Source organism: Neofelis nebulosa, chromosome 15 (genome assembly GCF_028018385.1).
Source record: "Neofelis nebulosa isolate mNeoNeb1 chromosome 15, mNeoNeb1.pri, whole genome shotgun sequence".
In the NCBI taxonomy this organism is placed as follows: domain Eukaryota; kingdom Metazoa; phylum Chordata; class Mammalia; order Carnivora; family Felidae; genus Neofelis; species Neofelis nebulosa.
The window spans coordinates 72,129,969-72,144,135 of record NC_080796.1 but is presented as its reverse complement, the minus strand read 5'-3'; the positions used below and the strand labels follow the sequence as shown (position 1 = coordinate 72,144,135).

Genomic DNA, 14,167 nt, shown 5'->3' with positions numbered 1-14,167 from the left:
TCCCAAATACCAAAAGACTCTTCCGTTTTACCTTCATTTCATGAGTCTATACAGATTATCCATCTGCCTAGACTCTTCAAATGAATAATCAGGCTGGACCCAGAGTGGTCACGTTAATTCTTATTTTTTGTTGTCTCTGTATCACATCACATTGATATTCCTACATCCCCTTTTATAAGCCAGACTCTGAAACAGACTTCCTTCCTTATTTGCTGTGTCCAGTTGTACCCCCGGCTGTCTTGGCATTAACTGAGTAGATTAGCAGGCTGTCAGTGTGATACAAATGACTGAACAAAGACTTGTAGACATTACCTGGAATCAGTCATGTAGAAATAAAAATATATATTAAAGGGCCAAAGGCTTCTAAATACAGGCCAACCCAAGAAAGCTGTTTCCTCTCCGTATGTCATCCCCTTTTGGTAGAGAGTGTTTCCCTGGCATTTATTCTGTGTCAGGAATGGAACAAGAGAAAGGCACAAGACCTCATGCCTCTACTAAGTCATTCATGATTTGGGAAGGACGATGACATCTAAAATTATTTATGCTTAAAACGTAAGTGAAAAAAGTAGGATTCAATGTGTTCAAAGATTCATGGCATCATTGTTTGTATTTGGAAACAGTATATATTTATTAGAAATTAGAAGTAAACAGGGGCACCTGGGTGGCTCAGTCGATTAAGCATCCGACTTGATTCTGGCTCAGGTCATGATCTCACTGTTCATGGGTTCAAGCCCCACATCCGGCTCAGTGCTGACAGCTCAAAGCCTGGAGCCTGCTTTGGATTCTGTGTCTCCCTCTTTCTATGCCCCTCCCCTACACAAGCTCCCTCTCTCTCCCTCTCTCACAAAAACAAAAACAAAAACAAAACCTACAATGAGATACTATTTTTAAATTTTCATATTTATGAAGGTCCAATGATTAGAAGCACACTTTATGGATGTTGCCGTGGGGAAAAAAGACTTCATCCACTTTTGGAGAAAGAACGAATGGCATAATCCCTTTTAAGGAAAATTTAGGAATATTTACGCATACTCTGTGCAGCCTCACTATGGCCCAGGAGCCGCACTCCCAGGAATGTGTGTGCACATATGGGGAGTGAAATATACACAAGATTGTCCCTGTAGGTCTGTACTAAATAGGCAGAGATTGGAAGAACTCAAGGGTCCTCCAATAGAGTACCAGTCAGATTAAACACACAATGGAGTACTATGGGATTAATTTTAAAATGGGAAAGCAGGAGCGCCTGGGGGGCTCAGTCAGTTGAGTGTCTGACTCTTGGTTTCAGCTCAGGTCATGATCTCATGGTTCGTGGGTTTGAGTCCCGAGTGCGGGCTCGGCACGGACGGTGTAGAGCCTGCTTGGGATTCTCTGTCTCTCTCTCTGCCCCTCCCCCACTCTCTCTCTCTCTCTCTCCCTCTCTCTCTCTCTGTCTCTCAAAAACAAATATTTTTGGGGGCACCTGGGTGGTTCAGTCGGTTAAGCGTCCGACTTCAACTCAGGTCACGATCTTGCAATCTGTGAGTTCAAGCCCCGTATCGGGCTCTGTGCTGACAGCTCAGAGCCTGGAGCCTGCTTCGGATTCTGTGTCTCCCTCTCTCTCTGACCCTCCCCCATTCATGCTCTGTCTCTCTCTGTCTCAAAAATAAATAAACGTTAAAAAAAATTAAAAAAAAAACAAATATATTTTTTTAAAAAACGGAAAGCACTCTCTACAAGGAGATGGAAAGATCTCTGAGATTTCTCATTAAGAAAAAGGAAAGGAAGGGTGGAATGAAATGTATGGCGTGGGGCCTTATGCCTAAGAATCGGGGACTATGAAATAGAGTCATCTTCTGAGTGTTGCACATAGAAACACTAATCCTGCAGGGCAAATGTTACAAGCCCTTCAGGAATATTATTTGTTGAAGCAAAAAAAAAGTATATATTAAAAAAACTTGTTACGTCAATGATATGCTGTGGTCATATGTCCTTGTTTGCCCCCACCGCCTCTCCTGCTGCAGTCTTCTCCGGAGGTCACCAAGGGACAAGTGGACAAAGTCGGGTCTTGCCTTCAGCGCTCACCCCAACCAGGCATTGCTTCTCAAACATTTTTCTCACGTCACAGCACACATTAAAAGTGATGCTATCTGTAGAAAACCCTTGGGTTTCTGCCAGAGGCAGCCAGGCCGGGACTCCAGCCCCTTCGGGCCCCACAGGACCACTCAAAGGGCAGGTTTTAGAGGTAGGAGTCAGCAACTCAGCACCCCAGTTCTTTGTATCAGTGGGGAAAGGGCACTAGGGATGATCCAAACTGCAGGTTGTAGAAGGAAGGACCCGAGGTTGCAAGAGGGGAAAGATGATAAAATGAAGGCGAGGGGAGTTTGGAGCTGTGGAGAGACTAAGTAAGGCCCTGTCTCCGTCTGCGGTTCAAAGAGGGGCGCTCAATCTCCATGACGCTCCTGGGACTCTCATCCGTTTATTCATTGATTTGTTCATAAATCATCGAACACCAAGCCCTGTGCTAGAAATCAATGATGCTGCCTTGAGTTGTTAACTGCTTGTCTCCAAAACAGGATTGTGAGCCCCCAGGCACACTGCAGAGTGTAGACACAGGGACGGGATCCCCAGGGCTATTAACGACCATGATCCAAGCCACTGCAAGGGCAAGCGGCCCCCAGCCACTCTCTGGTGCTGCCCCCGCAGAGAACAAAGCTGTTTCCATTGTGCTCATAACCGCACCTGCGACAAGAGCTGTCTGAGTGAAAAGAGGTACAGAGGAGAGACAAGACCAGAGCAGAAAAGTAAGACATAACCGGCCAGCAGAACGGAGTGCTGCACCTTGCATTTAGGGAGGCGGCACAGACTTCCTGCAGCGCTGACGTTGGATGCTTAGGTCCAAAGAAGATGCCTCGCTCGGCATGTTACCAATTCTACTGACGTCACCCAGAATAAAAATGTGAGCTCTGTGTGAGACGAAGCATCCTCACAGAAAGAAATTTCCACTGCAGAACTGTATGTGGGGGAACAGTAAGTGTTTACACAGTGCTTAAAAGTTCTAGTATTGTCTTCATTTTGCAGATCAGGAAACTGAGGCACAGGGAGTTAAGTGCGTTGCTGAAGGTCACACAGCAAGTAAATGGTAGAATTAATGTCCGAGCCCAGGCAGATAGCCAGTAAAGCCCGCGCTCTAAATCACTACCCTGCCCTGCCTCTAGACTAATACGGCTAACTTATGTATTGAACACTTAGGATGTGTCCTTTCACTTAATTTTTAGAACTCTTGGTTATAGAATTTTTTAAGGACAACAAAAAGAAGGAAAAAAGAAGTTACTTTTTTTTTTTTTGGTCTGTCTTTTTTTGACATAGTCGAAAAGCAGCAAAACCAGGGGTTTGGACCAACACCTTCCTCTCTCTGTGTTGGATGTCCAGATCTGACCCACGGGGGCCTCCTTCAGGCCCTGCTTTCTCTAAGCAGTCTTGCAATCATGGAATCAAAGCTCCGTAAGCAGGAAGGGATATGAATGGCCACGCGCTCATGCAGAGAGGACAAGACCATGTGTCTCACCAAGGTCATGCCCGTGAGGGTGAACCCACTGACCCTCAGACCCGTGGCCCCACGGATCCCGGTCTGGTCCGTGTCTCTTCACCACAGCCCAGAAATCGTACTATTTTCCTCACATAGATATTCGGATGCTTCTTCCTTCTTCCGAGGGGTATTATGAAGGTTTAAGGCATACATTTGAGAGAAGCTAGCACTGTGTTCTGAAATAGGGCAGACATACCAAACATAATTGGTTTGAGTTTTTTAGCAGTTACTTGTATAAAAATGAAAATAGATAGGGTATTCAAGAGCCATACAGTGGCCTCGGCTCTGTCAAAATTTGGGTCCTGTCTCTCACCCTCTGACACGCTTTGGCAGGCATTTGACCTTCAGTCTGCATGTCACCAGAGTCCGGAGGTTGAACCTGAGCATTAACTTTCAGACTTTGCTCACCAGAGGACTTGGTTTGGCAGGGGCGGGGAGGGGGGGGGGGCAGGAGGAAGAGCCGAGGGGAAGAAGGCACAGAACGTGATCCTACTTTCTCTTTCAACCTGTTTTCTACTTCGCAGGTGAGTGCTTAGCTCTTTGTTTGCTGCTCGGGTTTTGTTTCTGTTGCTGTTTACTTAGCACGGCTGCGGATCCCTTCTCTGGAATGGTCCGTGACATTGGGCGAGAACTCAGACAACACCCCCATCGTCACCATCTCCCTCTTGCCCCAGTAGAGAGCTCACTGTAAAATGCAGCCTCCGGCCTCCTGCTCCCGGGGTGGGGGGTGTTCTCCCCCCACGGAGCTGCCCTCCCCCACCCAATAGCCCACCACCCCTGGCTCTGCCTATGCTCACACCTGGGAGCCACAGCTTTGGTCTCCTGTTTTCCACTCTCCCACCCTTTCTTCTGGGCAACCCTCCGCCCCCACCTTAGCTTTAGATTATCTTCCTCTGCTCAGCGTTGCTCTGTCTCCCCAGGTTGGAAGTTCAGCAGAAGCATTTGCATGGGTCCCTGGTTTTTTCCTTTCTCCTCTGTGGCATTTCCCCCCCCGTTAGATTGGAATGGAATCGAACACACACCTCCCTTCTCCCTACATGTTCACGTCTGATGAACCCAGGTATGTCCCCCTGAGTGCGCGTCTGCAGCACGTTCGACAGATAATCTGATGGATTCGTTCACTGGTGTGGACTTCAACCCTGACCAGATGATTGACCAACCAACCGGCCGGTTCCCACTGCGGCCAAGCAGCTGAGCTGTGACCAATTCAGCCCGTCAGGGTCCCTTCAGAATAGTCCTGACCCTGACAGTGACCCTCTTCACGGCCTCCCTCACTTCCTTGTTGCGAAGGGTATAGACGATGGGGTTGAGGAGAGGAGTGAGAAGGGCATACACCAAGGCGATACACTTGTCTGTGCCCTCAGAGCGGTTCCCAGGTGGCCCCACATAGACCGTGAAGGCGGAGGCATAAAAGAGGGCCACCACGATCATGTGGGAGGAGCAGGTGGAGAAGGCCTTGACCCGGCTGGCAGCCGAGGGCAGCTTCAGCACGGCCCTCAGGATGCCCCCGTAGAGCCCCCAAATGAGCACGAAGTTGCAACCAGTGGCCGCACCAATCACCGCCCCGTGCACTCGAGCGTGCCAGCCTGCGTCCACGCACGCCAACCGCATCAGCGGTGCCAGGTCACAGAAGTAGTGGGCCACCTCTTTCAGACAGAAGGGCAGAGTGGCCGTGAGGCTGGCTGGCACCAGTGCCGCTGAGAAGCCAGCCACCCAAGCGGCCCCTGCCAGCCAGAACCGGACCTTTCTGGTCATGAGTGCCCGATAGTGGAGCGGGCGGCAGATGGCCAGGTAGCGGTCCAGCGCCATGACGCCCAGCAGATGGCACTCGGTCATGCCCAGGGAGTGGAAGACGTACAGCTGGATGAAGCACACCGCTGCCGAGATGGCTGAGCGCCCACGGAGCCACGTGTGCAGCAGCGTGGGCACCGTGGCGCTGACGTACCCGAGCTCCAGGAAGGAGAGGACACCGATGAAGAAGTACATGGGCGTGGACAGTCCAGCATCCACCTGGACCAGGACAACGATGAACAGGTTCCCGGCCAGTGTGAGGAGATAGAGGCACAGGGTCCCCAAGAAGGCAAGAGGTCGCAGGGTTCCGGGGACACTGAAACCAGCGAGGATGAAACTCTGGGTCCACGTGTGGTTGAGCGGATCCATGATTCCTAGGAAGTACTTCAGGATCTTCCTCTCTTTGGAAAAGTCTTCCTGGTGCCAAGAACACGAAGTGTGAGCACCTAGCAGCAACCTGACATTGTCTAATCAATGCCAGTCCCTTCACAATAGAGGAATTGCACTCCCAAGGGCAGAAGTGGACGGACCCACATCATAGAATCTGTTGTTGACAGGGCTGGAACTAGAAACCAAGGCTCCTGATCCCAGTTGAATCCTCTCTAATTTATAATATTGGGTTCTAGATACTTGGGCATCTGGATCTTGTCTCTAGTCCCCCATCAGCAAATAGAAGAGACAAGAAAATTCCTACCTCTATCCTTCCTATAGTTTCCGATGATGAAACAACCAGCAAAACTGGGCTGTGGAGAAGAATGGAGTCATCCCCTAAAGGTGACTTCCAGGGCCTCTTTGAGGAAGCCCCTCTGGAGTTTATAGACTGTGTCCATAAGGGCTGGAAGGAGAGGTGGGAAATGGCAGAGATGGGGGCACTCTGACAACAGTCCCTGACATCTGAGGTCCGCAGTGCCCGACAGTACCTCCCCTAGTAGACTCACCATGTCTTTTGAAGTATGATCTCCACAGGAGACATGCACTGGGATCCCTTAGAGAGGAAAACCGTAAGGTCAAAAGTCCCAAGCAAGAAGTCCTATAGCATAAAAAGAAGAGCCTTCTCTGAATCAGTGATTTGGCTTTAGCACCTGCTCTGTCACTGACCAGCAGGGCACCCTGAGCTGAGCAACTTCTCCTCACATACCCTCAACTTCCCTAAAATAAACAAAAAACAGTGTTGAACAGATGTTTTCTAAGACTCTTACAACACAGAGCATTTATGGTCCCCTAAAGTCCCCGAAAAATGGTTTGGGGGGAGGGGGGAGGGAGGCGATCTACACTAACATGCCCAGAGTTCTCCTCCCACACCCTTCACCCTAACGAACCTCTCCTAGGAAAGATCAACGCCCTCCCCTGGCCCTCTGCTTCTACTACACTCACCCCTGCTGCCCTGTCCCTGCCCGTTACCTGACCGTGTGGATGACATTAACACTCATGGCACCCTCCTCATCATCGCTTGCCCCCCAGGACTCTGCCCTACTTATATCTCATGCTCCGGGACACACTGGTCTCCGGGGGGATCCTTGCTGCGTGCTCCCTGGGGTTGCCGGGTGTGACTAGCCGTCTCCAAGGGGTTCCTCTGGGGCAGGAAGTGGGGCACGGGAAAAGTGAAGCGGATCCACACTGTTTCTCAAACACCTTTTCTCAGCCCTGCCCTAATTGTTGGGCTCTGGAGTCCAGTGTCTTCAAGTTCCAGAGAGATTTCTCCAAAGAGAGAGAGCCCACCCCCCATAATCTCGGGCACCCACGGACAGTAACACCTTGGGGACCCCAGAAGTGTCTCCTTCCTAAAAACTGCCTTGGTAAGAGACTTCTCTATCAGCTTCATTTGCACCAAAGACAAGGGCTGGGTGACCCTGGAGGACTGAGCCATGAATTTGCGCACAACTAGCTTTGCCCTGGTTTGAGGAAGATCAGCTGCACACGATTCTCTTCTTGTCCATGACAAGCATCACCGCTCCTTCCTGAGCACATCTGCTAGTACTCGTTCACTGAGCCCCCCAGCACTGCGTGTCTACTGTGTGCCCAGCACCATCGCAGACGCGGCCATCGTGCCACGGCCACCGTCGTGACTACGACACGGGACACCCACGTGCTGCTGACCCTGCCTCCCGCCATCACGCCCCATTTATAACCACCAGGATCATCATAATAAAGGTCCTGCAGTCAGCTGTGGCACCCTGACCTCAACTGGACACCATGCACGTGCCTGCACTGGACGGGTAGAGAGGCCATATAAATAGTAGACTGAAAGCATTAATCCACTGGAGACTATTGGATGTCCACCACCTACGTTTGTGGATTTGAACATGGTTTAACATCTGGGAATCAGAAGCAAAGGACAAGATAATAGCGAAACTAACCCAGCTATCAGGACATTCACCATGAAAGATTTGCGCATAGACCACATAAGCGCAGAACAAACTCTCTTCAGGTCAACCTAGAAAATCTTGAGAGAGCTGGAGTTGTTTAGTTGGTTTCGAGAAGTTTCTTTAGAAAATTATGTAACCTGTCTTTTTTTTTAATATGAAATTTATCGTCAAATTGGTTTCCATACAACCCCCCGTGCTCATCCCAGCAGGTGCCTTCCTCAATACCCATCACCCTCTTTCCCCTCCCTCCCACCCCTCATCAACCCTCAGTTTATTCTAAGTTTTTTTTTAAATTTTTTTAGTACATTTATTTATTTTTGAGAGACAGAGAGAGACAGCGCAAATGGCGGAGGGACAGAGAGAGAAGAAGACACAGAATCCGAAGCAGGCCCCAGGCTCTGAGCTGACAGCACAGAGCCCAACTCAGGGCTTGAACTCACTTGAGATCATGACCTGAGCCAAAGTCGGACACTCAACAGACTGAGCCACCCAGGCACCCCTTATTCTCAGCGTTTAAGAGTCTCTTATGGTTTGCCTCCTTCCCTCTCTGTAACTTTTTTTCCCCTTCCCCTCCCCCATGGTCTTCTGTTAAGTTTCTCAGGATCCACATAAGAGTGAAAACATATGGTATCTGTCTTTCTCTGTATGACTTATTTCACTTAGCAAAACACTCTCCAGTTCCATCCATGTTGCTACAAAAGGCCATATTTCATTCTTTCTCATTGCCAGGCAGTATCCCATTGTATATATAAACCACAACTTCTTTATCCGTTCATCAGTTGGTGGACATTTGGGGTCTTTCCATAATTTGGCTATTGTTGAAAGTGCTGCTATAAACATTGGGGTACAAGTGCCCCTATGCATCAGCACTCCTGTATCCGTTGGGTAAATTCCTAGCAGCGCTGTTGCTGGGTCATAGGATAGATCTATTTTTAATTTTTTGAGGAACCTCCATACTGTTTTCCAGAGTGGCTGCACCAGTTTGCATTCCCACCAACAGCGGGTTCCCATTTCTCCACATCCTCTCCAGCATCTATAGTCTCCTGATTTGTTAATTTTAGCCACTCTGACTGGCATGAGATGATATCTCAATGTGGTTTTGATTTGTAGTTCCCTGATGAGGAGTGACATTGTAACCTCAAGATGGGAAGAATCTTGACCTTCTCTGATGCTTGGGCAATTAGGGGTTCTCATTCAGTCTTTTCCAGTCTTGAGCCTATATTCCACATCATCTGAACACCTGACTTTCCTCCAGGATAGATGTTTGCAACTGACATTTGACAAAATTTCTGCATTCTCCGTAGTCCCAAACACCAAAATACCCCTGAGTTGCAGTCTTATTTATAGATCTGTAGGATTCTGAGACAGACTTCCCCCATGCTTTGTAGAGCCCAGCTGTATATCACCTGGTCTGGCAATAAGTGTATTATAATAACTGTGCGCTTGCCTTCAGAAACCTATCAATGTGACACACACATGTGTTTATAAGAAACAAACCCAGATCAATCCAATAATATGTGCCAAAGTCTTGGCAGTGTATATGAATAAGAAGTGAGGTGTTTGACCTAATCGCAAAAAAGAGAAAATAAAAATTGGAGGGTTGCTTGGCTCAGGAAGGTATTTATTTTCTTCTCGGGTCATCCTTCACCAGCAGGGTGGGCTCACCTAATATTTTTTCTGCGTTAGAAACTGAGCAAGAGTAAAGAACAACTTCCAAAGCCTCCATTAAGAAATTTATAATGTAGCAAAAAAGACTACTGAGAACCCTATTACGGTGTTAAGGGAAGAAAGTAGGATTTCCAAAGTGCCGACATTTTACAATATGATTGTTAATATTTCTTAAAAAGCCTTTGGGCAGGGAAAGATGAAAAATAACAGATAGTAAGTGTTTAAAATGATTTTATAATGGGGCACCTGGGTGGCTCAGTTGGTTGAGCATCCGACTTCGGCTCAGGTCATGATCTCACAGTTCCTGAGTTCGAGCCCCCTATCGGGCTCTGTGCTGACAGCTCGGACCCTGGGGCCTTCTTCAGGTTCTGTGTGTGTGTCTCTCTCTCTGCCCCTCCCCTGCTTGTTCTCTGTCTCTGTCTCTCTCTCATAAAAAATAAATAGTAAAAAAAAATAATAATAAATAAAATCATTTTATAAGTGATTTTTTATTTTTATTCATAAATATTCTGTATTATGGACATATGTAGATGTAATATTGTTCTCCAAGAGAAAAAAGTGATCCAAAGGTTAGAAAAGTTGTCATCAAAAGCAGCTGAAATGATATGAAGAGAGGAAAAATCACAGTGATTCTGTTATTCATTAGGTATATTTAAGTTATTAAATGCTCTTTATTTTCCACACTGCCTATTAGGGAAAGCATGAGGTGTATAAAACATCCCTTTCTTCAAGATGCTTGATTTGGAGTGAGGGAGTCAGACCCCAAAATGGGCATTTATAAAAGAACACAGGCACTTAAGTGTATGAAGAGGTATTCAACCTGACTCATCATAAGAGTCATAGAAATTTACATACATCGAGGTACTTTCCTCACCATCGGCTTTGAAAACGATCCAAAAGTTTAAAAATACCCTTTGCTGTCAAGGCTGCAGGGAAACATTCTCACGCATTGCTTCCAGGAGGACAGAATAGTTAAGAAATTTGAAGGAAAATTTAGCAATGCTTCCGTACACGACACATTCACTTCCGCACAGCAATCCCACCTCTAAGAATCTGTCTTACAGACATGTGTGCGCACATATGTGAAATGACGTGCACCCAGAGGTTTTCATTGTGATTCTGTTTGTAATACCAAGACATGTCATTATAGCGACACAGTGCAATCATATATCCTGGTTTGCCCAGGTGAGTTCCAGTCAATGCCTGTTTTTCAGGGATAATTATCCATAGAGCCCCCCTTCTTTCTGAAAAGTACTTGGGTTTATTTAACTGGAAACTATATAAGCATCTGGGGGATGGAGCGTTAGCTTTAACGCTACCACAGAGTTTGTGGTCTGAATATGTATGTGTACATGTATACATCATGCTTTGGCTCCTTCCTTCTTCTGTGCTGACAACAGTCTATCACTACAGAATGAGAGAAATGTCAGTAAAATACTGTACAACCTTGGTTTACGAGCATAATTCGTCCCGAAAACATGCTTGTGATCCAAAGCACTTGTGTATCAAAGTGAATTTCCCCATGAGAAATAATGGAACCTCAGAGAGTTCATTCCAAACCCCAAAATATTCATATTAAAATGGTTATAATACAAAATAATAAAGAAAATACAAAATATTAAAAAAAAATAAACAAGTTAAACTGCACTTACCATTGAAAACCTTTGTGAATGGTGTGGGGGAGACAAGAGAGAGGAGGGTTATTGTGTAGGACTTTCACTATCACTAACAGATGTTGGTTATAATACAATAGCAATAAACTCTTGTCATAGGTTGTATTTATCGTAACTGGCAATAAGGCATCAGAGAAAAGGTCTATATCCGCAGGCAGCCTGACCTAGAAGGAAGCAAAACATCCCTAAGCTTACTCTCGTACGGAAAAGCAAAGGACTGTCCCTACGTGCTTTGAAGTGACAAAAAATACACGAGTGCCAGTGTGGGCACCTTCCAATGTTCCGAAAAAATCAGCGATTTCTGCCAAACACCGTGGCCTGAGACCGAGCATGTGAGCATGGGAGATGATCACCCACAATCCCTCAGTAAGAGAGAAGAACCATTGGCTCAGTTGTGATCACGTGACATTTGACATCACGCACATCGTGTCATATTGCACGGCATCGCTCGTTATCGAGTTAAAATTTGTTAGAAATGTTTGCTTGTCTTGCAGAACACCCGCAGAGCAAGTTACTCCCAATCCAAGGTTTTACTGTATAGACATATCTATCTATATCTAGAGTATATATATAGTATACAGAAAAAGATGTATATAGGATATAGTATATAGACATAAGTGTATGTATATATATATATATACATATATACTTATATATAAGTATATAAATAGTTTAGTCTATAGAAATAGGTACACATATAGAGTATATGTAGAAATAAGTATACATAGATAGCACAAAGAAATAGGTGTATATTCTTATTTCTTTCCTTCTAGAGTAAGAACCCTGATGGCAACACAGAAGAAGGAAGTAACCAAAGAGTTGGCCCTGAGACATCCACCCAATGAATCTCATGGATGTCTTGCTTCTGACTTCTTTCCACATCACAGCAAAAGAAAAACAGTGGTGTTCCTAAGACACAATGGGGTGAACAGAAAGGCCATTTGCTGGCTCTGTAGACCACCCAGGGGAGGTGATTTCCCCGGGCTCTCTCTTCTCTCTCTCACCGCTCCAGGGGAGAGGCGCGGGGATAGGGGCCAGCCACTTGCCTCAGGTCTGCGTCTGTTAGGAGGCTCTAAGAAGACCCGAAGGGAAGGGCCTCAGAAGGCTGTGGAGAGAAAACACTATGAAGTGAGGAGGCGGGTGAGTCTGGAGCGTGACACTGATGTGGGTGAGAGGGATGGCTGCTGGCCGGGCTTTGGGAAGGGGACCTGGTCCCTGTCACCCTGGTTCGATCCTTAGGATCCAATCACACATTCTTTTCTTACTCAGCAGTGGGCAGACACGCAGACCCCATGCTAGAAGGTAGCGGTGACTTTTGGGCTCCCCTGGGTTGTCAGGTAGGCATGCATGTCCCCACAAGAGGACTACAGGCCCCAGGGCTCCCTGCAAGGACCTGGACAATGGCCAGCAATGCCTTCAGACCATCGCTGGGGAAATGCGTTGGCCCATGACCACCCCTCAGGAAGAAGAACTGAGAGAGCACCGTGCAGGAGAAGAGAAAAGGGTGAAGACCCCAATCCAGGCATTGAGGGCAAAGTGTAGATTCTGCAAGGGCAGGGAGAAACACACAGAAGGTTCCAGGCTGATTTGGGAACCTAGGCCAGGAGAAAACACTTGATTTGGAGTCTTAACAGGTCCACTGACTCACACAGGACAGCAAAGAGAAGTACGGAAAAAATGGGGCGTGCTCTGGGGTGCCCGGGGGGCTCAGGCAGTTAACCTTCCAACTTCGGTTCAGGCCATGATCTCACCATTCGTGAGTTCGAGCCCCGCGTCGGGCTCTATGCTGACAGCTCGGAGCCTGGAGCCTGCTTCGGATTCTGTCCCCCTCTCTCTCTCTGCCCCTCCCCCACTTGCATTCTCTCTCAAAATAAATAAACATGAAAAACAAACAAACAAACAAACACCGGGCCCTCTCCAAGGAAAGGAATCCCCCTGCAGAAACCTATGTGGCAAATTGGAAGTAACAATGGCCGTTGCTTACGTAGTGTTTAATAGTCTGTTTGCTTTGCAAGTACAAAATAATTTAACCCTCCCAAGAATTACTTAAATAAGATTCCACTGTGCAACCCATTTTCCAGATGGAACTGAGTGCCTGGTCCGAGCAAGAAAGTGGTAGAGACAATGATCGATTGAATCAGGGACACGGGCTCAAAGGCCCTTCTCTAACCATGACCCTGCCCTGCCTCCAGGATAGTGAGGCTTCTTCATTACATGTGGAACACCTCTTAGCCATCGGGAGCACTGAAGTGTTCGGCACCTTGCATGTTTTTTTCCTTTCATGGTGATAGAACTGTGTGGTGGAAATGATATATATGTAAAAGGTGAGAAAAATGGATGTTTGCAGAGAGGTTGTGTGTTTTACTGACATCAATAAAAGTGAAAGAAATGGGGTTTGGGCCAACACCTTCCCCTCTCCGTGCTGGATGTCCAGATCTGACCCACAGGGGCCTCGTTTGGGCACTGCTTTCTGTAAGCAGTGTTGCAGTCGTGGAATCAAAGCTCCGCAAACAGGAGGTGATGTGACCGGCCACGCGCTGCAGGGAGGACAAGGCCGCAGGTCTTGCCAAGGTCATGCCCGCCCGGTGAACTGCTGACCCGGGATTGGGTCCGTGTCTTTTCACAGCAAGTCCCGGAACCTTTGTGGCGTTTCGTTCTGGGTTTTTGTTTTTGTTTTTGTTTTTGTTTTTCATTTTTACAGCAAAACTATCAAAAACAAGTTTACGAGGACAGTGATCTGTCTGCCACGTCTTTGTCACGAACAGCGGGGCCTGTCACCTCCCTGACCCTCAATTCACTGGCCAGAAAAGTGAAAAGACTGACCTAGATGATCTCAGCCAAGGAAGCAGTTGGGAGCCAGGGGAGAAACCAGGGTGTAGGGAGAGGCCTGGGCTTCCGGACCCCATCTCTGCTTCCCCTTTCAGTCTGTTTTCCACTTTGGTGCGTGTCTGCTTCGTGTATTACGTTCTAAGGCCATTTGTTTGAAAATGGGAGGTCAGACGATTTCCTGGGCGTCTCTGCTGTTTCTTGAAGAGTGTCTGCTTCTCGTCAGGCTAGGCCGCAGGATGTGGAACGGACGTGAAGAAGGAAAGCGTCCCCGATCC

General features: G+C 47.4%; 1 protein-coding gene across 1 annotated transcript; it reads right to left on the bottom strand.

Annotated features, from left to right (window-relative positions):
* Positions 1 to 4,080: 4,080 nt before the first annotated feature.
* On the bottom strand, positions 4,081 to 6,111 carry LOC131495453 (olfactory receptor 10C1-like). Its single transcript, XM_058700400.1, has one exon. The coding sequence runs from the start codon at positions 5,723 to 5,725 to the stop codon at positions 4,781 to 4,783; it is 945 nt and encodes a 314-aa protein (XP_058556383.1). The 5' UTR covers positions 5,726 to 6,111; the 3' UTR covers positions 4,081 to 4,780.
* Between the last annotated feature and the right edge of the window lie 8,056 nt (positions 6,112 to 14,167).